This window comes from Gouania willdenowi, chromosome 14 (assembly GCF_900634775.1).
Source record: "Gouania willdenowi chromosome 14, fGouWil2.1, whole genome shotgun sequence".
In the NCBI taxonomy this organism is placed as follows: domain Eukaryota; kingdom Metazoa; phylum Chordata; class Actinopteri; order Blenniiformes; family Gobiesocidae; genus Gouania; species Gouania willdenowi.
Window position 1 is genome coordinate 31,732,568 of NC_041057.1, and position 23,840 is coordinate 31,756,407.

A 23,840-nucleotide genomic window follows, 5' to 3' on the forward strand; every position below is an offset into this window, starting at 1 on the left:
AAAAATAAGTATGTGTGTGCTCCTGCATTTGTGCGTGCGTGTGTGTGTGTGTGTGTGTGTGTACCTGTTTGTAGTCGTCACTCAGCATGCTGGCCAAAGAGTCAACCAATGAGGAGAAAGAAGGCCTTGATTGGGGTGTGTCCTTCCAGCATTGCATCATCAGCTCATACCTGCAGTCACATGACCAGGAACATTTGTATGTCAGTTGTCACATGTACTTCCATGCAGGGTGTTGAATAGATAAGGTTTGGTATGTATATGTATATTAAGGGGTGGTATGTATTGTCTGCCTTCATCTTCATCTTTTTTATAAAAAGAGAAAAGATGTTAAGCCATAGATTAGTATGTATTAAAACAGAACTGAGTAACTTTTTCATCTTAATACAAGTGTTTATGGGGTAATTGGGGGGTCTTTCATCTCCCCCCCAATACAAACTAATACTAGATTATGACCAGCCCCATGGCTGCACACGGTTGTCTACAAATGAACTTTTCTTAAATTTATGTCATGGCGGAGCAACTCCATGCAGTGACAGCTCAGCAGCAATCACACACACAGGCACACGCACACACTCGCAGCCCAGCGCGCATCAGGCAGCACACACACAAATATCCATCTATCTATCTATCCATCCATCCATCCATTTTCAGAGCCGCTTTGTCAGCACACAAATAAACACATCACACACATTTCCACACTCCCTTCCGTATTACTCCCACATAATTCATTTATTGTACTTGTCTCTCTTCCTCATACTGTTCACATGGTCACATGGGACTATGTGTGAAACCACCCTTAGTGTCACTGTTGTATTAGGATTTTTCATTGATCGGTTTCTACTGTAGCAAAGGTGTGCATGTAGCTGTGGGGTGGGGCAGGCGGTGGGGGTGTGTGGAGTGTTTACAACAGTGACATAACCAAAAGTGACCTTTAGGGGGAGCGCTAAGCGCAAGTTACTTAGTTCTGCTTTAATGGAGTTAGTATCTCTAATGTAAACTTAGTGCATGTCAAGTTGCAATTATTAAGCAACTTTAACGGCAAAGACCTGTTCGAATTAATGTCAGAACAAAGTGCTCATTTATTCTAATCTACGATTGGCATATTTTAGCACTCTATTATCCTTGCGGTCAATTTGACCCCATTGAATGTTCAACATTCAAAAAATAATAGTTAATTTCTTTTTTTTTTGCTCAATATATCTTGACTTTTCCTACAATTGATTAAACATCAAATCATCACCATATTATTTTTCAATGTGCAGACATTGGTGTTCCTCTGGGGTCAATCCTCATTTTGGCAGAATGTGTGAGACAGAGGACTTCATAGTGAATAATCCCAAATATGTTACAAAAAAGGAGATACAAAAAGTGAATATGTTCATGAGAGAAGAAGGGGGTTCTTAACAAGAACCAATATCGTTCTCTGAAACTGAAAGTTTGACCTGATGGTGGTGCTGTGGGAAAGGTCATATCATCAACACACCCAATAGGGTTCATACTCTTGTGGTCATTAATGTTGTCAGTAAATTTTAGAAGATTTGGATGAAACCTACTTAAGATAAATGTATTCTAATTTAAAAGTTTGGCCTGATGGTGGCGCTAGAAAAAAGGTCAAGGTTTCATTATCAAGGGCTTATTTATGTACTTAACAAAAAACAACGTGCCTGACACAAGAACTTAGTCAATAATTTACTGAATATCATTTCGGGAGGCAAATATCTCCGGGGCCAGATTGACCCCAAGGCTAAAATGTGTTCAAATAAAGACAGTGTAGGCCTCATAGGTCAAATCAAAGATCATTTGCTAAAAAAAATATATAAAAAGTTGAAATTGCTGCTTGAAAATTTGTTTAATTCTCTACTGTAAATACTCGTTATTGGAAAGGTTTCACGCATTGCATTGTGGGATGTGGAGTCCCGTAGATGAATGCGTAGAAGTATGTTTATAGAGATTTTTGATATTAACTTTTTTTTTCTATGTTGATATTGTCCAACATTAATATCCAATATTAACTGGTATGGATATATACACTGATTAGGCCATATATATCTCCATGGGAATAACCAATAGCGCGTGATGGCCCAAATTTCACATATCTGTGCAAAATAATAATCCTTAAACTTTAAAAAGTTATAGTAAAAAAGTGCCATATTTAGTTCTTTGTTTTCTATCAATGAATAAAACAATACCGATGTAAACAGAAAATACACTTTTTAGCTGATATCGGCTGATAATATCAGTGGGCAGATAATATTGCCCATCTCTAGCTTTTACTTAATTCTTATTGCGATTTCTTGAATTTCTTTACCAGACAAGGAGGACAATGATTACTATTTGTTCCCAGTATTCTCTGTGATATTGCCTTACTCCACATTACGGCCAAATTATGATCATTCCGTGTAAATACAGAGATAAACATCTGCCATTGATTTGCAGCAACTTTAATTTATCAATGAGGCCTACTCTGTCCATCTATTTGTCATACATGTTCTGTGAAGCGTGTTCTGGTCGACTCATCCTGTGTCCTTTTCTCAGAAAGTTAAACAGGTCCCTGGTTCCCATCAACTCAGCATACGGCCTGCATCCTGAGAGAGTAGAACATTTAAATAAAGCATTACTATATCATTAAAGTTGTAGCAAAAAATATATCTATCTATAACAGAGGGCCACAATATCAACATTCATGTCACTATTGAGAATAATGACAAAACTGAGCATTAATACAGGAAAGAATGGAGGCTTTGTGTTTTCGTTTTAATTTAAGCCAATTATGGTTTGTGTCGTCATTTATGGTAGTTTTTGAGTAATTCTGTGTTTTTTGGAATCATTTTGTATGTTTTCTCTCATTTTATTTCATTCTTTTGGTCTTTAGTATATTTTTTGTTGTTTCATCAGTTTGTTTCGAGTCTTTTAGTGCATTTCATTTTGTGAATTTCTGTTGTTCTTGGAGTCATTTTTATGGTTCTGTATTCTGTCATTTTATGTACAAAATTAGAATGAGGGCCACATGTGGCTCCCGGGCCCGCCAGTTGACCATGTCTGATCTAGAGATATATATGACATGATTATACTATAATCAGGCTGTGATAGAAAAAGAGAAGTGAAGGAGGGATTAAAATAATATTCTCATTTGCAGAAAAGACAACAAACAGACTCTGGGAATACTGGGAATGCTAGTTCTCACCCATAGAGAAGATCTCCCACAGCAGGACTCCAAAGGACCAGACTTGGCTGTGAGAGCTGTAGACCTTCTGGAAGATGCTCTCTGGAGACATCCACCTCAAAGGGAGGACAGCCTGGAACCACACGTGGGTGTTGATGTCATCATCTCAGCTGATTAAGTTCATTTATTGACCTAATAAGATCATACTGTCTGTTTTTTGTTTAATTCACTAACATTCCCGTGAGTGTCGTAGTCCTCGTGCTTCAGCAGATCCCGAGCCAGTCCATAGTCACACACCTTCACCAGCTTCTTCTCACAAACCAGAACATTCCTTGCAGCCAGGTCTGTGTGAACACACTGCAGACATAAAACAGCTGTGTGTACTAGAGCTGCCACTCGTCCCTTAATAAACAGTATTCACAAAACTACACACTATCAATAAACTGGAACGTTATTTTATTGATTGTTTAAATACATTACTGTGAGAAGTATTACTGGGCTCACTTTAAACAACTTTTAAATGCTAATAATTCCAAATGCAAACCATTACAAAGACACACAATAAGTTAATTAAAGGCAAAAATAAAATGTAACCCTGACAGTTAATTAGAGAAGAAGCCTCTTTAATGAAAGATGAAACATCTTCACGTTCTGTTTCCTCAATTAAGAAACTAGATATAGTTTATTTACAGTAAATAATGGCATTACAGTAACTGCACACACGTCTAATCGTCTCAGGTGTTGTTAGTTTCCTGTATTTCTGAATAAAAAAACTACTTTCTGTAAACAGCAAAGTCCTGTTTTTCCTAAATATTGTTCACCAATGTGTCTCAATGTGTTGTAGTGATAATCCATCGACCTCACATTTCAAGATACTGATTAGACAGTAGGATTATGCATAAGTGAGCCCTTGTCTTTGTGGGTTTTTTTTTTACATCCTGTAGAGCAAAGGTCACCAACACGGTGTCCGCGGGCACCAGGTAGCCTGCATGGACCATGTGAGGGGCCCTCAGGAGCTCTAGTCATTAATGAGCTCTATCTAAAATGTGATTTACTTTCCAGGATTCAAACTCACAAAGATAAATATATAAGAGAGATGCATTTAGTACTCAGAGGAGTTTCAAATACTGCTGATCGTGATAGTTTTAGTATTAAATTAACCATCTTTAAATGTTTATTTTTCCTGAAACATTGAGACAATTTGGTGTATGGGTAGTGGTTTGTTTTATACTGTATACACTGAATAAAAATATAAACCCAACACTTTAGTTTTTGCTCTCATATTTCATGAGCTGAACTCAAAGATTTAAAACTTTCTATATACACAAAAGACCTATTTCTCACAACTATTGTTCACAAATGTGTCTAAATGTGTGTTAGTGAGCACTTCTCCTTTTCAGAGATAATCCATCCCACCTCACAGGTGTAGCATATCAAGATGCTGATTAAACAGCATGAATATTGCACAGGTGTGCCTCAGGGTGGCCACAATAAAAGGCCACTCTAAAAATGTTCAGTTTAATTACACAGCATGCTGACTGCAGGGATGACCATATAACATCTCCAAAGCTGTTTCAGAGAATTTGACAGTACATCCAACCGGCCTCACAACCTCAGACCATGTGTAACCGCACCAGCCCAGGACCTCCGCATCCAGCATGTTCACCTCCATGATCGTCTGAGACCAGCCACCAATCGGTTTGCATAAACAAAGAATTTCTGCGCAAACTGTCAGAAAGCGACTCAGAGAAGCACAGCTGCATGCTCGTCCTCATCGTGGTCTCGACCTGACTGCAGTTTGTCGTCGTAACAGACTTGAATGAGCAAATGCTCACATTCGATGGCATCTGGCACGTTGGAGAGGTGTTCTCTTCTCAGATGAATCCCGGTTTTCACTGTTCAGGGCAGATGGCAGACAGCATGTGTGGCATTGTGTGGGTGAGTGGTTTGCTGATGTCAACGGTGTGGATGGAGTGGCTCATGGTGGTGGTGGGGTTATGGACAACTAACACAGGATCTCGTCACAGTATCTCTGTGCATTCAAAATGACATTAATAAAATACACCGGAGGCCCATTGTTGTGCCATTCATCTGCGACCATCACCTCATGTTACAGCATGGTAAAACATGGCCCCATGTTGCAAGGATCTGTACATAACTGCTGGAAGTGAAAACATCCCAGTTCTTAAATGGCCAGCATACTCATTGGACATGTCACCCATTGAGCATGTTTGGGATGCTCTGGATCAGCGTATACGACAGCGTGCTCCAGTTCCTGCTAATATCCAGGATCTTCCCACAGCCATTGAAGAGGAGTGGACCAACATTTCACAGGCCACAATCAACAACCAGATCAACTCTATGCCAAGGAGATGTGTTGCACTGCGTGAGACAAATGGTGGTCACACCAGATACTGACTTGTTTTCTCACACCCCCATCCCAACCATCAAAGAAATAGGTCTTTTGTGTATATAGAAAATGTTCTAGATCTTTGAGTTCAGCTCATGAAAAATGGGAGCAAAAACAAAAGTGTTGTGTTTTTATTTTTGTTCAGTGAAATATATCATACAGATTTTTAAAAACGCAAGGTGGATTTTCGAAAAATTATGTAATTGTTCCATTTTACAATTGTTACATGTTTTACGATTATGTAATGAAAATGAAACTACGTAAATTAGGTGTTGCATGTTGAAACAATCATTTCCTACTTTTTTGAGTTACTACCAGCCTTCCATTATCTTACCCTCTAATTGAAGTGAAACCATGAAAATAAATTTAGTATTTAAAAAGTTCACTGGTATCCGTTCAGACTTTACAGTACCTATGAAGTAGCAGAAGTTTCAGTTTCAGAAAGGTTGGAGACCCCTGAGTATAATTTATCAGTGGATAAACGGTTCAATTTTACCCACTCTTTTGGGGGAAAAATTTCTCAACTGAAGTCGAGGTTTATTTTCTAGGTGTTTTGTCAAAAGTGGAGCCACTCATTTTAAGCTTGACCTCACTTCTACTGACCAATAAGAGATATTGTAATTATTTAATTTTATGTTTGCTAATGAGAGAAGCTCTGGGAATTTGTTTAGAAATGATGTTTCAAAACATGATACGAGTTACAGAGAGTTCTTCCACCTTTTGAAGAAGTCCCAATGTCGCTCAGCAGCATGGCCGTCAGTCGTGTGTCTGTTAACAGTCAGTTGTATGAGCACATGCTTGTTGCTTACCTGTCTCACGGACAGGAAGTCCATGGCATGGCACACCTGGTAGGAGAACCAGAGCAGGTCATGGAGGCTGAGGTGGGAGGAGTCAGAGTCAGGGAGGGGAAGCTCTGAGGACAGACGATCAGGTAACATGTTCTCATCCAATCCAGTGCTCTGATGGAATCATGTGACACATCTCTGATAAGAAGTTACCTCTTTGTTCAAGCATCTCGTCTGCGTGTGGTTCAACGTCATGGATGTTTTTCATGTCCATGTATCCTCCATCACCATCACTGTTAGTGACAGATCCACCTGTCATACTTAAGAGGGGGCAGGGCCACGAGAGGGGCGGAGTTTCTGTGAACTCACCTGACACTGTGTGTTTCTAGCAGTAGGAAGGAGTTCTTGTTCCTCTGCAAGTATTTCAACAAATCACCATGGCAACAGAACTCTGTGATCAGGTAGACAGGGCCTAAGGGGATAAAACAGAGAAATTAGAGACAGAAAGTTTGGACGAGCTAAATATGTTGCAATCTCAGTGTAAAATCTTAAAGTTTGAGGACCTGGTGTAATTTATAACACAAATAATGTTTAAAGTAACTAACAAATGGTGACCTGGTCACATTCTAAGTATGGGCTCTATTCTCTGGCCGGGACTTGAGCTCTTTTTTACGCGCCTGAAGTTACACGCCTCTCCCCTGCGTGTCTTTTCTCTGGTCCAGACTCCTGGTCTGGTCTGGTCCAGACATTTTTAACACCTCACTGGAGACATGCACCGTACCAGCCTGTTTTAAGGTCTCCACCATCGTTCCTGTCCCTAAAAAGCTGAGGATCACAGGACTTAATGACTACAGACCCATCGCTCTGACATCTGTGGTCATGAAGTCCTTTGAACGCCTCATGCTCTCCCACATCAAGGACATCACCGACCCCCACCTGGACCCCCTGCAGTTTGCCTATAGATCCAACAGGTCCGTAGACGATGCTGTAAACCTGGCTCTCCACTTCATCCTCCAGCACCTGGACTCCCCAGGCTCCTACGCCAGGATCCTGTTTGTGGACTTCAGCTCTGCTTTTAATACAATAATCCCAGCTCTCCTTCAGGACAAGCTTTCCCAGCTGAACGTGCCAGACTCCACCTGCAGGTGGATCACAGACTTCCTGTCTGACAGGAAGCAGCACGTGAAGCTGGGAAAAACCATCTCTGCTCCCCGGACCATCAGCACTGGATCTCCTCAGGGCTGTGTTCTTTCTCCTCTGCTCTTCTCCCTGTACACCAACAGCTGCACCTCCTCTCACCAGTCGGTCAAACTCCTGAAGTTTGCAGACGACACGACCATCATCGGTCTCATCGCTGATGGAGACGAGTCTGACTACAGGTGGGAGACAGACCAACTGGTGTCCTGGTGCAGCCAGAACAACCTGGAGCTCAATGCTTTAAAGACAGTGGAGATGATAGCAGACTTCAGGAAGAACCCAGCCCCCCTCACCCCCCTCACCCTGGGAGACTCTACAGTGAGCTCTGTAGAGTACTTCTGCTTCCTGGGGACCATCATCACTCAGGACCTCAAGTGGGAGCTGAACATCAGCTCCCTTATCAAAAAAGCTCAGCAGAGGATGTACTTTCTGCAGCAGCTGAAGAAGTTCAGTCTGCCAACAAAGATGATGGTGAACTTCTACAGCTCCATCATCCAGTCCATCCTCTGCTCCTCCATCACCATCTGGTACGCTGCAGCTACGGCCAAGGACAAGGCCAGACTGCAGCGTATCATCCACTCTGCAGAGAAGGTCATCGGCTGCAATCTGCCCTCCCTCCAGGACCTGTACGCCTCCAGGATTTCGAGGCGTGCAGGAAAGATTGTGGCCGACCCCTCCCACCCCGGTCATAAACTGTTTCAATCTCTCCCTTCTGGTAGGAGGTTTCGGTCCATCAGGACCAGAACCTCCAGACACAAAAACAGCTTCTTTCCCTCTGCCACCATCCACATGAACACACCCCAAGTCACCCACTGAACCCACCACCCCCCCCCCCCACCCGATCACCACCTCCACCAGCTTGATACCTGCTGCACTGTATATATATATTTATATTTATCCTATTTATCCTTTATTCTCTATCTATCCTTTATTTATCCCTCATCCTTTATATTTATCATTATTATTATTATTATTGTTGCTGGGTTGTTCTTTGTTGTTTTGTTTTTATTTCTTTTATTTCTTTTTGTTGCTTGTTTTGTGCACCAACCACCAAGTCAAATTCCTTGTACTGTCCTTAAAACTGTACATGGCAAATAAAACATTTCTGATTCTGATTCTGATTCTGATTCTGACATGCCCAGCGCGTGCAAAGCGACAAAAAGCGCATTGTCTGTGAATAAAGGCGGTCTGAAGCAAAGTAGGACTTGGCCATGATGTATTTTTTTTTGGGGCTGTCCAGAAATCACGACACATGGAGTTTTCCCAATGCTTGTAAAGGTCATCGAAAATCGTGAAAAAGATAACAGACTGATTTGATCAGATTATTGCAGGGTAAAGGTCCCCTCATACTAATGCCAGATTGATATTTGTGTGGGGAGCCTGATTTTTTTTCACTTGTTAGATTCCTGTATTCAGAAATGATCAGCTTGCATTAGTCATCATCATGGTCTCACTTGTCATTTACTCTGTAGTCGATCAAACTGTGGCTTTACGTTGTACAAAGTGTTAAAATAGTTGGACGTCAGTCTGACGTCTGTCAGAGTTTCATTGTAATAACCAGCAGCCGAGGTGCTCACATTGGGTGCACACAGCTGATCAGCTCCACGATGTAGCACCCACCCCCTCCCAGGAAAAGGAGTGGATGGCACGAGTAAAATATAATGAAATGTAACACATTTTGTCCCTGATGGTCAATCTTTCCCCCTGTGACAGTGTAACAGTGTCAGTTTGAATAGATTCTTTCTGAGTCTCTTTTGCAATATTATGAATCCGTGTGGCTTACATTGTACATTCTAAGTCCAAACTTCAAGTGCAATATAATGTTTCACCGTATCGAGGCGCTGCACTTATTCCAGGTTCAGAAGCGCAAAGAGGAATAGAATTTAAACCAGCTTTAAATGGGACCGCCCACATTTCAGGGACGTTCCACCGAGAATGCGTAACTGGGATCAAGGCGCGCAATGACTGACTTAAGTACAGTTGGAGAATAGCGCGCAGCCAGGAACAGCATGGTTTTTGTGACTTAGGAGAATAAAGCCCTAAATAAATATGGAGGGGTGACCTGTAAATGCATATTTGGTTATACATCCAAGTATGTGTACATTAAGTGAATATCACTGCCAACATTTTTGTTTTATTGGATATGGATATATAGACCATAATGGACAAGTTATTCAGCTGTTTACATATGGACAGGATTTATGTTGACATGACGAATAAGTATCGACTACTTCCTGCTCCATTTCAGACAAATTATATATTTTTTGTCTTCTTGAGATAATTTGTTGTTCGTATGTTGTCTTTGTATTGTTAGTTTTCCCTCTTTTTTTCTTAAACTGTTCAAAATAACAGTGAAAAAAAGGTAAAGTATTTTATGAAATCTTGCCACAGGCAGCATAATGCATTTAATATTCAACAGCTTTTTACTTAAACATACATATGGGGTAGGTACAGATATAGCACAGTTGTATCGTCAGGAACTACACATTTTTTTTTGTCCAGCCAAAGATATTGTATCGTTATCGCAAGACCACTATCATCTAAGATATTGTATTGTGAACTAAGTGTATCACCTCCCCCCTATTGTATACAGTATGCAAGCTAATTTCAGTAGATTAGTTAGTTAATTCAGGTCTGATAACAATAATAGTTCTGTGGAGGAACGTTTTTCAAAGTAAAAGGTGAAAATCGTCGAAAGCTACGATGAACCTCCAGTGGTGCTAGCTCCCAGTACGTTGACCAAGTTAAGATGAGGACCAACGTGAACCAACATCCTCAGCTCCGACATCAGGGATTGGACGGCATCTCCTTTTCCTAAAGGAACATTGACCTCAGTCAGACAGACAGAACTGACACATGAATGACTGGACAGACAGACAGCCAGACAGACCTTTGACCATCTTTACTGCAACTTTAGTGAAAGCTTGAGATTCCATCAGCCCGGAAACGGTTCCTTCCACAACACGCCCAAACGCTCCTGAGCCTAAAACTTGACCTAAAGACAAGAACGGAGAATCAAAGACAGACATAGTTACTGACGCTGTCCTCACTTAATCATCGGGTCTCAAGCCATGTGTCCTTTTCTCTTCTGCTGATGTTGTTATCACTAATGACTTAATGAGTAACTAAACCCGAAATTTTCTTCTCTTCTTCATGCCGTCTACGAAACAGCAGAGTTGGAACCATCGCTCCATGCGGTCACAGATTTTTTCAGCTCACGGATTTTGTTTATCAAATGTTGGTAAACAAAAGAGGTTTACAATGACTTTTTTAACTTTTACTGATTTTTAGAGCAACCCAAAGCAGCACATTCTGACTGAAAAAGCTGTTAAATGATCCTGAATGCCTTCACTCCTATAGAACTTAATGGACTAAAGGGGTGATTGGCATCATCATTGATGTCATTTTAACATGGTGGGGCACAGACTCAAAAACAGTAAAGAAAGTCCCATTTTAAAAAGTTAATAAAACGAATATGGTGCAAAATAATGCATTTTGTTAGGCATAGATCTTCTAATAAGGATATTTCAAAAGTTTTAGGCCACATTTGTAAAAACAGTGGAGGATCCTTTTAAAATGACTCCCTGCCTTTGTTTAGGCAGCTTTAAGTAATTACTACCATCGCTCTGTCTTCTAATGTTTTACATTTTCTGGTGTGAAGTGTGCTGATCTCTGGTCGTGTACCTAGGACTAACTGGTCTCGGGGTATTTCCCAGTCGGAGCTGTATGGGAGCTTTGCTGGGTCAACATAGACGTAACTCTGTCCATCCGGACTTGCAGACTCAATCAGTTTCCAATGGACCTCATATCCAGGTTTCTGCACACAGGGATAAGCGAGAACAGTTATTTACCAAAATAAGAGTATCCTGCCGTGATTGACCTGCATTAAAAATTTCAAACACGACTTTGCATTGAATGCTCACCTTCCTCCAAAGTACGATGAGGATAATGAGAAAGATCAAAGCGATGATGAAAAGAACCAGAACCACGGCAAGGACAGACACCTGAGACAAGAGGGCTGAGGACAAATAACCACAGAGAGGGACTGATTGGAGAATGAGACAAACTACGAGAGACATGCAACCTGGATGAGACAGAGGAGAACCTTGGGTAGAGACAGAGACCTGTGTCCTCTTGTCTGTCTATAATAAGACAGAAAGGTGAGGGACAGACAGGTACAGATACTGTAGAGAAAGAAAGAGAGAACAACACTAAGGGTCTGTACTACAAAGATGGATTTCCTCTTATCGCACTAATTTACAGGGTTTATTTGGTGTGTGGTGTACTGAGAGGTGAAAGTAATGGATTACAAGTAATCACGTTACTGTACTTGAGTTGCTTTTATGGATTCTTGTACTTTTTTGTGTAAATTTCTACAGTATATCAGTAATATTACTTATACTTAAGTACATTTTGAAAGTAAAGTAATTCATTTCTAAATACATTTGTACACCTAACCATTACTGAGTACATTATCATTTTTTTTTAAATGATCAATGAACATTGTGAAACTACAAAGAATTTACTGACCTGACAACAACCAAATGCATCACATCAAAGCTGATCAATCAAATTAAATGTAAAACAGCAAAAAAAACCCAGCATTAAATAGGTTATTTTCTCAGTTTTAGAGTTCATAATTGTAGCTATACTTAGAGCCTGAAAATTTTTACATTTTGATTTGAATTTGTTTGACAAATTTGACAAACCTTTTATTTTATACAGATGCCTTTGTAGAAAATGAATTGAGTTCCAATTGTGTAAGATTTTGTCTCTTCCTCTTTTAGTTTATATATGAGATGTTTACTGTATGCAATGTAAATGTGGCAATATTTATTACCAAAAATAAATGTAGGGGGTGTAAGTAACTAGTGACTTTTATTTTGAGTACTATTTAATTGAGTTACTTTTTACTTGCACTTGTACTTGAGTACTCTTTACACCTCTTGGTGTACTAAAACACTGGTTAACTTCTTACCGAGCTAAATCACCATGGTAACTGAGGCTGAACACCTAACCTGGTTGGGACCAGGTTATGAAGTGGATCAGATCTGAGCAAGTACTAAAGTCCCGCCTCCTGACCAATCAGTTCTCTCATAAAATGAGCTGCCCATTGTTAGCAGATCCTGGTTGGTGCAGCTCTGACAGCTGTGTTTAGGAAAGAAAGATTATTATTGGATAAATGCAATCCTTTCATTTACCATTGACATCCTTTAGGAAAGTTATAAATTTATATCTGATGGACTGATCTACAGTTACCTGATGAAGCCTAGGGAGAGACACTACGTCCGGAATGATTAACCGATTTATTCATTTATACGTTATAGTAACAGACAGCATCAGCAGGAACATACTACAGTGAAACAATGTGCTTTTATCCCAGTGTGTGTGTGATAAACTGAGGACTCCCTGAATAGAAACATGTCTGTGATGTAATAAAGTGAAAATGATCACATGATGATCTGTTGCACTTTTTGATCATGTAAAGCACATTGAATTGCCTTGTGTATGAAATGCGCTATACAAATAAATGTACCTTGCCTTGTCTGAAGTGAACGTGTTTATATCCTGCTTTGTAGTACAGCTTTTCTCTGACGGAGAATGTTTGGTTAGGTGAAGCCTGCTAACGGAAAGACATCCCGGATTTACTGATCCAGCTTCGTAGTACAGACCCTAAGAGACGGACAGAGACAAGTTACGACAAATCAGATAGACTAAAAGAGGCAGACAGGTGGTGATAAACGGGTGAAAACAGAGAGAGAGAAAGAGACAAAGGACTTCTGTCCACCCATCATCATCATGTCTGTGTATTCAGGGTCAGTTGATGCTCACAGACTGACTCCATGCGCAGGTCCCGGCTTCCTCGTCCTGCTGAGTTGTTGACCTCACAGCGAACAGCAGAAACCAATGAGAACGCCTGGAGAGCCAGCACACTACGCACCTTTACAGGAACAACACATGAGGACACCTCACTTCCTGTGACATCACAACGCTGAGGACAGACGTTACCTTGGCAACGTCCATCTCCACGACAGTAACAGTGTCCTGCTGAGTGATGCCCACTGTGGTCGCTGATAGGTTCATCCAGCCACCACTCAGGTCACTGCACCTGCAGCACACACGGGGACGAAGGATGCATTTACACCAGCCCTCTGCAGCCTGCTTTAACCACGCCAGGGGCTAGTATGAGAGGTGGAAAGTATTATTTGTGCAATCAACTTAATAGTAGGGCTGTCACTTTAACGTGTTAATTGTGATTAATTAATAACAGGAAAAAAAACACACAAAATAAATAACGCTGTTTATTTTTTACATTTTTTTGCACTCCACACAGAACTGTTCTCGTTCCAAGAGTTCTCGGTATACCCATAATAACTACTGAGCTTTGTTGGCATTCACTTTAGTTTTAAATAAAAGCACCGGATAGAAAACAAAAGTCCAGTTGTGTGCAAATTGTGCAAGAAATAATTTGCCGATCACCGGAGGTTTTGCAGCCTTCGCTACCACCTCAATGCTAAACATGTAGCAGCTAGCACGGACAGCTAACAAGTACACTCAGACAGTGCTAACTGCAACATGCTCTGAGCAGGCAGTGTCTTCAATCTACACTGGACAAGATGACAGGGTTCAGAGCCAAAATACACAAGTCCATGACTGACAAATGAACAAAGTCAGTCGATAAATATTATCTGTAGGAGAGAAAAAGCAACAAGTTAGGTATTCAATAATTGTTTTGCTCAGAAAAGTGTTCTTACTGTTTATGATGTGTTAACTAATAGCTCTACATATGGACCTGATGTTTTATTATTGAGAGATTAACACAGGTACACATTATTATTTCCCCTGATGGTCTAAACTAAACGTAATAGCAACTCTTGGGACTAGTCTCACATACAGAGGAATGTAAATGAATACAAGTCTGTTACAAAAACAACAAAAAAAGACTTCATAAAGCTGTAATCTTTAAAACGATATGCCACAATAATGTAATTAATTTAAATAAAAACACCTCAAATTGAGGACAATTAATTAACCACACAATCTTTTTAATCTCTTGACAGCACTAGTCTGCCGACCTGCCATCCATGAGCCGCAATGATGTGATCTGAGTAGATTAAAGTTAAGCCAACCAAAGGAAAAAAAAGCGAGCAAAAGGAATTAAGAAAGAAAAGAGCAGGATGAGGGAAAAGATAGGATGATCAAAACAGACACATTTTTCATCAAACACAAAGGAAAGGCTAAAGCTATCCACGCATCCAGATCAATAAAAGAAATTGCATCCATGCTGCTGCTGCATCCCACTTCTATAGACAGTGCAAAGAAAGTAAAAGAAAAGCATAAAAATCTGTGAAAACAACTCAAACATGAAGCAGTGAGGAGGAACAGGCATGTGTAGTTACAGTATGTTTGGAAATTCACCATATAGTGGACAGAGGGTGGCAGTGCATTAACCAGAGTCGCACGGTACATAAATGTCTGTGACTCAGAGGCTGAGGAAAGAATTCATGTTTATTCTTTCAAAACTGTACAATTTCAGTTGCTGCCCATCAAAAAGCAGCAGCTCTTGAAACTGAAGGCTTTTGCTGTTAGTCTGAATGTAAAAAATCAATCTGATACCAATCTGTCACCTTACCTAAATCCTCTGTACCCAGCCATGTGCCATTGTCCTTATTCTAACTTGTGTCTGTGTGTGGTGGGCGGAGTTTGTATGCGGTGGGAGTATTTTAAACTATGTAAAAGCACTTTGAGCTGCATTTTCTTTAGATGAAAAGTGTTTTTTTTATGAATAAACATTGATTGATACACTTATCAATAAATTCCTGCCCATTCTAGTGTGTGTGTACAAACACGTCAGATCATCCCATAAAGGTGATATGAGGCAATATAACGGCTACTAAAAGTGAAACTGATTGTGAGTACTCTTTGGTTTATCTATACTAGTGCAGTGCCCGTAGCAAGTATGTATTACTATAGAAAAGTAGGGGGGTAAGTAGCTTTTTCATGGAGGGACATCCAAACAAATCTGACGTCGCACACTCTTGAACCAAGCAGCAGCCATGTTGAAACTCTCAGGTCAGTCTGATCCTGATCCGCAGAGATATTTGAGGAACACACAAACAGACAGAGATTCTTTGCTTTTATAGAGAGATATTGGATAATCTACAGTATATACTGAACGTAAAGATATTAAATGTAATATCAACCTGCCTTCGTTATTTTTGTTTTACCTGTGAGGTAGTCTGAGAGGAAGGCGATCACATTCTTATAGGGGAGGAGGAGCCAGGATTGTCAGGAATAGGAGTTTCTGCGTTGTGACGTCACAATGAGCGAAAAATCCAACTTTTTGGAGCTGACTTTTTACAAAATGTGGAATAGCAAGTGAGGGAGGAAACACAACTTGTTCAACTTTGGCCCCCTAAATAAGACTAAAGGAATGTATATCACTGTAGCAAAAGCATTATGTAGTGAATTTTTCATAATATTGCCCTTTTAAAAGTTTTTGCAATGATTGGTAAAAACTTCTCCAGAACTCACACAATGGAGAACTGGATATGGTGATACTGTATTTTTAGTATTCCCAAAATTTTAAAGGAGTATAAAACTAATGATCTACAGAACCACTTGCAGCAGAACTTTGAAGCAGTTAGATAAGCTTGTGTTTCATCATGTCCACAGTCAGAAAAAAGCTCTGAAGAACATTGCTGAAGATAAAGATGAATCACTTTCTTGTTGTGAGATAATTTAGTTTGAACCTACTGATGTGTTTTTGCAATGATTTTCTGGACAATATCAGTGAGTACACAAATATAGGTACAAGAGTGATCTCAGGACATCCATAGCATTGAACAGAGAAATCAACCAATTCGGACAAAACTCTTTGGAGTCTATACAGTAGAAGTTGTGTATTATATGAGCAAATATTCTATATTTGGCCTATTCAACCATTTTCTGGTTGGTGTAAAACAGTTGATACTGAGCATGGGCGTTTACCTGAGTGAGCTTGGACAGATGTACCATTTGACGGAAGGGGGCGGGGCTCCTTCACTTGCACAGAGTATAGTGTTGGTGCTGAGCTCTGAGAGAGATGTTATCTTAGGAGGAACTACACACACACACAGAGGTAAACACAACACAGCTAACACTCAGTGACATCTGTCAATCAATGTGTCTCTGACCTTGGACCTCTAGGGTGAAGGTGACCTCTGCTTCCATGTCCTCGTTGGACGCCGTTACGGTGTAACGTCCACGTTGATCCATCAGCACTCGGACCAGAGAGAGTGTGCTGCTGTACCTGTGAGTCAAATGTTTCTGTGTCTGATTGAAGTTACTCTACTCACACTAGCAACATCAAGCATGTTTTATGTATTACCATAAACAAAACATATGCACACTAAAAGAAAAGTTTTCTGATTTCCCTAACCCACTGAGCAAACTGACGTTGAAACAACGTTGTAGTGACGTGATGGTCCGATGTTGGGAAGACGTCTCTGGCGGGTGCAGAGTGAACGTTTTTACATCTTTTTCAGATGTCGTCAAGACATCAGGAAACGACATGTTATAGATATCCCATGAAGACGGCATAAGAAAGATGACCCAGGATGGATTGGTTCCCCCGTCATTGAGTTGTTTGTATTGTTTTTATATTATGGTGTTTGGGGATGGGCTCCGATAATAATAATAATCTCTGATCTCATTCTTTTTGGTTGTTTAAATGAATGTTTGTTCTTTGTATTGAATTGTATGTATTGAATGACAGCCAAGAACAAATAAATATCAAGCAATCAAAATGCTTTCCAGCGTGCTTCCTTACCCATTGCACCACCGTAGCGACAAATATATAAGTGAGATCACAGCATATAGTCATTTCACATTGGCACGATTTAGGTTTGTTGACATCGTAGAATAAAGCCAAATGTGAATCCTTTTACCCACATCATTTTTCAAAGATACTGTACATTGTCCATTTTTTAAAACGTTTACCAAATTAATTGTCTGAAATACTATGACAAAATAAAGCAATAAAATACATTTAATAACTGAAGTATTGTAATGTTTATATGTAGTTTTAACATGTTTGTTGTTGCGTGTGCGTTTGTTGAATTAACCTGACCTGACGACGTCTGAATAAGACGTCTTTTCAACGTTGTTTTAACGTTGGCTTGGTGAGTGGGAATAAAGGCTCCACATTTACATTATTTCTTGAAAACATCGAAGAGCATATATGAATGTTACTGACATATGGTACAACTTTAAATATACTTAGTGACTGTAGATAATACTGGATAATGATTTGTAATAAATAGAAACACACGCATGCATGCTACGTACATTTCTGTTTACTGTTTAATGACGTCATATCAAGGTCCAGATGAGGTCATCGTTGTGACGTTCAGATGCCAACCTTTTTTACACGTCATACAGACGTGCAGATGTCCATGGACGTTGAACGTTTAGTGGGAAAATACAATTAACCAACTTCCTTTGTCCTATTTTTGCCCCTTTTGACACTTTTTTCAGACTTTAGCTACCTTTTGCCAATAAATATCCATTTTTTCATATTTTGGTATCCATTTTTGCATGTTCCTTTTGACACTTTTATCCAATTTTTGTCCTTTAAATTTTGGTCACTTTTCATCCAGATAAGCTAACTTTTGTCCAATAAATACCACTTTTCATTTTTTCCCCAGTTTTTTTAATTTTTTGTTCCACATTTTTGCCCTTTTTTTGACTGCTTTTGGCCCATATTAGTCACTTATTACTCGTTTCTTGCCACATTTTTGTCACTTTTGGAAAAATTTGGGCCAGCTGTTACCATGTCTGCCTCCACTCACTCATCAAAAAAATAAGTAGCGGACCGAATCGGCCCACTTAGAATTGACAGCCCACTGGGACAATGCCCAGTATGCCTGATAGCCTGTCGACCCCTGCCCTATGGGATATTGTCAAATAATGAATGAATTAAATGTGATACATTTACAGTGTGTGCTTGGGATGCCATCACTCAATTGTGTTCTGGTTAACTGCAGCCTTAGTGTGTGTGTAGACCCACCTGGTTCCTGTCAGGTGTTTGGTGTTGGTGGAGATGGTTTCCATTGGAATGGTCAGATTGTCTTTGGTCCAGACGACTGAAGGTTCTGGGTGAGCCTCGACCTCCACAGTGAACTCCACAGAATGATGGAGGAGACACACCGTGTTGGTCTCACCAGAAGGCCACACAGAGACAAAGCCCTGATCTACACACAGAGAACCACACATAAACACACACACACACACGCACACACAGTCATGTTAACTTGCCTCTGATGGTAGCTACTCAAGTTTTTTCCTCTGCATGTACAGACAATTATAATTATATATTTGTGCAATAGGTGAAAAATTGTGTCAGAAACTGGAATAGGTATTATTGTGCTAGATGTTCATATTTCAATTCCGACCAACAATGTGTGGGTCAAAAATGGCCATCGTCTAAGATTTTGGATTTTTACCATTGATTTATTTAGTGTAGGTTAAGTTTTCATCTAAAACGTGACAAACACGGCATTTTGTGGACATACATTACAGTTTTTTTCGACAAGCATTGGTCGTAACTGAAGTCACATGTCCAAAACTCTCAGTCCATGTGGACTAAACTGTAAATCACTTTTCATTGTTTTTATACAAAATGCATTCAGTGATCACAGTCACCAAAATTCATGAACTCTTTCTCAGTCACTATAGTTCACCACCTGCAAAACACTAAATATTTACCACACATTTCTTTCATAACAGTTAAAAACACAATAAAAACAGAATAATGGGGGAAAAACATGGGGAATGTCTGCTGCAGCCACAATGAAATCTATTGAAAATCATATAAAAAATATTGACAAAATAAAAATAAATAAAACAATAATGCAATTTCAAACACAGCTGAGTGTAGTTGTCAACTGAAAAGTGATTCAGGTGATCTGTGTTTGGCCTAGAAACAAAGAAGTGGCTCTGATTCTTTTTCTTTTGAAAGTGGGTGAGGTTGTAGAGAGAGAGGAGGAGGAGGAGGAAGGAGAGGAAGACCATGAGCTGTGGTCTCTGATGAAATCAGGGCCACAGTGATTGACCATGTGCTGGTTTAAGGATGCAGACAAACTTGCATCATTCAACAGTTGCATTAATTATTAATCAAGAATTTTTCACATCAGCTCAACGTTTGGCAAATATATTGTTTATAGTATTTTGTGTTTTATATTACTGTACTGTACTTTTGTTTACAGGTTCTAAAGTACTGAAGAACAAAAGCACAAATGTTCTTGATTACTGTAAATTGCTGCACACCTAATTCATTTTTGTTGGAATGTATTACAGCACACTTTATACAATAATTTAGAACCATCAAAGTGCAAATATCTTATTTTGTAATAAAATACTGACAAAAATCCTTCAAACTGCAAAGATAAGATGTATTTTATGTAATGCCTTTTGTTGTTAGTATTGTGTGGTCCAGGGTGCTCAGAGTAACACTGTGTGTTTCCAAGGTGAGACTATTTGCTAGTGTCGTGGTTGAATGAGCTTCTTTTGAGACGTGTATGACGCGTTTTGTTGGTGAGAAACACTTTTGGGAATGAGAGTAACTGTTGAGCTGAGATTCATGATAGACATACAGGCTTTGTATGGCACGTTCACACCAAACGTGTCCAAAGCGTCAACAGCATCAGGTTTACATAGACAATATATAGTGGACGCGCTTCTAGGGATCGTCTGAGGTCCCGAGCCTCCTGTGCGCCACGTTTTTAAGCTAATAGCGCGTTTTGAGATTTCAAGCTTTTGACGCGCGTCCGGCGCCTCCAACGCGGCTGACGCTAGAGTTGCGATGGTACGTTCACACCAAACGCGCTTCGGGCGTCAAAATTGTTTTGACAATCAGATGCACTTCCACTAGGAGACATAATAATACTACGTCGGTGAAGGTTAGTGACGTCTGCCGTGGTAAAACAACTACAAATGTCTGAAAATGGACTACTAAAAGCACATTTATAACACTTTCCCCTGTGCCTCTAAACACTACTATAATCTCAAATATCACAAGGTTTGATTGTAAATCAAAGAAAAAAAGGCTACCAGGCTACGAGGAACAAAATTGAAAAGAACGTCACAATGAGAATGGTTGCTCACACTCACTTTCCACTCAGAAATCAACATGAATCCAAAATAAGCATTTTTTTAAATTATTATATTTATGAAAGATATAGGCCTACATAACACCAAAGGGATGAAAAAGGTGATGAAAAAAAACTAACATTGTATATACACCACTTTGTTCAAGCAAAAAAAAAAAAAGAAAACAGTTTTCACAACACTCACGTTGTGGTTTGTGAAAAGCAATTACACTATATATGAAGAATTGTGATGTTAAAGTAAAAATACCTAACATTTGTACTGTTTTTTTGCTTTGTTAGTTCACACCACTGCTGCTGAGCCACTGGTTTTATAGTCATTTAACATTTTTTATCATTTGCCTTGTTTTTTTACTCTTTTGGTTTGGACAAGCCTCTCAGAGCAGCTTTCTTTGTTGATCCATGAGCCATTTTTTTCCCAAATTCCATTGTATATTTTTTTCCAAATGTTGTGTTTTCCACATTAATTCTTTAAAATTATGGGTTTTTTAAGAAACATTGGTTTTCAACTCCTGTGAGGAAACGTGTAAGTTAATGTCACCCATTTTCCCCTAAGGGATCAATGATTTACTGAATCTGAGCAGATGTATGGATTAAATTTAGATCAACTTTATTTAAATGAACCCAATTTAAGTGATCCAGATTACATTATTCCAGATAATTAGACAAAAATAAATAGACGTAAGATGCATCAGTTCTTTTACCACTAGGGGCCAGAATATTGTACAGTATCAGAAATGATCACGTTATCATAAACCTATGATGTTTAAGACTCTACAATCCCAGGCATCGGTGGTCTCGACAACAACAACTTTATCCACAGATTTTCTGTAGCACTGTTGATATGTTGTTCAAACACTCTGAGCAGGTGAAGCTGCTCATGTTTTCACGGAGCTTCACTGACACATAAAAGTTAAGCGGGCACTGTTGTTGTTGTTTAGACGGTGTTGTGGGTGGACGCTTCAACATGTTTAGCCCTGGAGGGGGAGGGATGAGGGGCTTGAGGTGCACCGAATGCGGTCCCAGCAAATGACGCTGATTCATTCACATTATGTCACTTTCATTTAATAGTGGACTCAATTTGTATTGGTCATCCCATGATTCCGTTAAAGTGGAAGATATAGGGCCCTACCTACCTGATAAGCGTCTACACGTTTTTGCGGTTAAGTTAAACGGTCTAGTCCACTCCTGTGACATGTCCTAAGCACGAGTGCTGAGGTCTATGCAGCTCACATATTAGTCCGTTGTGGAGTATCGTAATATGTAGAAATTACATGTTTGTGTGGATAAGTGTGGATTTAATCTAGCTTCCAGTTAGCAAGGAAGCTAGATCAACCACCCACTCTCAAGACAAAAACTCATCAGATCTATATAATTCAAGTAAATGGCCTATTTTGAGCAATTTTTGACAAAAAGCAACAGATTTGCAAGCATGAAGCATTCTTAGGGGAAAAAAAATACAAATGCTCTGTTTTCAGTCATTGTGAGCTTCCGTGAACACCCAGATGAGCGGGTCCCTTTAAATGTTATTGACACAAGGAATTGTGGGTCAGCATTATATGGTCTCCTTTGGTAATACATAATAATTGTTTCCTAGGCTAAAGGAGGTTCAAAAGGAAGCATTAAGCCTCATTGCCTTAGTTTTTAGAGAATTGGAACACTCCTTATCATGGCTACCACTTAAACACTTCCAGGGGTTAAGGAAAGGAAATAGGAAGTACTATTAGGATGCACCCTGGTGGTGGTTTTATTCTCATTTTTTAATGACTCTGCCTTCACACCTCTGTTAAACCAAGTACTTGGGTGATTCTTCAATAAAGTGTGTGTGTGTGTGTGTGTGTGTGTGTGTGTGTGTGTGTGTGTGTGTGTGTACAGACCCAGTACTCTCACTGTGATGTTTTTCTCCATTGTGGGTCCTTCCGTTGTCTCTTGTACTACACACAAATACACACCTGCAGATACAAAGACCATCATTGCTACAGTATATCTGTATTAGAGAGCAGCAGTATATCAGGCATGGCTCCTGGAGATCCGCAGTCCTGCAGGTTAGGTTTTAAGACAAACCGCTTCCCATAGTCAGTCGTGTTCAAACAGGGAACGACCTTAAACCTGCAGAACTGCTACGTTCCAAGACCCAAGTCAGACAATCCTGCTGTAGACCATCAAGGAGACACTTGCACACCTGAGTCTTCCATTGTCACGGAAGTGATGTTAACAAAGGAACGAATCTGATTGGGCAGGAAGTCTGTGACAGGTTCCACCTCCTGAAATGAAAACTGTCATTAGGTACATGTGAGAGAGAGAGACGCACAAAGACAAAAGCCTACACAGACACAGACGGACAGACTCAGATAGGTACAGACAGGTACCTGTTTGCGAGGAAAGTCCCAGGTAAAGAAAACCATTTCCGTGTTTGTGACTGTACAGTTGACGGTCAGAACTTCTCCTTTCTTTACCACCGTGCTGGACACTGAAAGCTCTACATCTATCTGCTTTGGGACTGACACTGACAGACATGTAGAGAGAGATAAATGTATGCACAAACAGGGAAGTACATATACAGTACACTTTCTATGTGAGTCACACATACAGTATATGGTCATACATACTGTATACGGTCATGTCTTTTGAATCAAACCCTTCATAGGTCGTTCTATCTGGTATCCTGATATAAACATACATTTGAAATGTATAATGCCATGTTAAATCATCGCTAAGGTTGTTTGATTGAATTTTAAAGTGTTTTAACTGCTATGCGTTTAAGAAAAGATCTTTTATAGAGACGTTAAAAATAAGTTTTTAAAAACAATTTTTAAAAGTAATCAATTAATAATTTAAAAGACTGATTCTGTTTAGCATTCATCAACACAAAGGGCCTCACCCAACATAAAAAAAATAAGTGAAAAATTGTTTGTATCTTGAGCTTTTGTAAGTATCCATTTAATTTGGGGATTCACCAATGTTATTTTATACATTTTCTTAGTTAAGACGAAATTCTACGAGTGGCTGAGAGCCCTGATACGCTGCACAATATCTATTTTGTCTGTTCACTCTGGCAGAACATATTCTACTCCATTTTAAACCAGTTACACAACAATGGCCACATTTACTTAAGAGCTTTAATTGCACTTTAATTC

General features: G+C 39.7%; 1 protein-coding gene across 2 annotated transcripts in view; it reads right to left on the bottom strand.

Moving 5' to 3' along the window:
* Positions 1 to 23,840, bottom strand: part of LOC114475476 (platelet-derived growth factor receptor beta-like) — a 31,048-nt gene that overhangs the window by 3,029 nt on the left and 4,179 nt on the right. For both annotated transcript variants that reach the window (XM_028466318.1, XM_028466317.1), the window contains exons 7-25: positions 23,073 to 23,209; positions 22,886 to 22,967; positions 22,581 to 22,655; positions 18,606 to 18,789; positions 16,732 to 16,847; positions 16,547 to 16,658; positions 13,565 to 13,664; positions 13,388 to 13,496; positions 11,479 to 11,573; positions 11,240 to 11,372; positions 10,446 to 10,550; positions 10,265 to 10,369; positions 6,728 to 6,830; positions 6,572 to 6,651; positions 6,383 to 6,486; positions 3,398 to 3,520; positions 3,185 to 3,296; positions 2,486 to 2,585; positions 65 to 170 (exon numbers count right to left, since the gene is read on the bottom strand). In XM_028466318.1, coding sequence (XP_028322119.1) covers positions 65 to 170; positions 2,486 to 2,585; positions 3,185 to 3,296; positions 3,398 to 3,520; positions 6,383 to 6,486; positions 6,572 to 6,651; positions 6,728 to 6,830; positions 10,265 to 10,369; positions 10,446 to 10,550; positions 11,240 to 11,372; positions 11,479 to 11,573; positions 13,388 to 13,496; positions 13,565 to 13,664; positions 16,547 to 16,658; positions 16,732 to 16,847; positions 18,606 to 18,789; positions 22,581 to 22,655; positions 22,886 to 22,967; positions 23,073 to 23,209 — 2,081 coding nt within the window. The remainder of the gene's footprint in view (positions 1 to 64; positions 171 to 2,485; positions 2,586 to 3,184; positions 3,297 to 3,397; positions 3,521 to 6,382; positions 6,487 to 6,571; positions 6,652 to 6,727; positions 6,831 to 10,264; positions 10,370 to 10,445; positions 10,551 to 11,239; positions 11,373 to 11,478; positions 11,574 to 13,387; positions 13,497 to 13,564; positions 13,665 to 16,546; positions 16,659 to 16,731; positions 16,848 to 18,605; positions 18,790 to 22,580; positions 22,656 to 22,885; positions 22,968 to 23,072; positions 23,210 to 23,840) is intronic.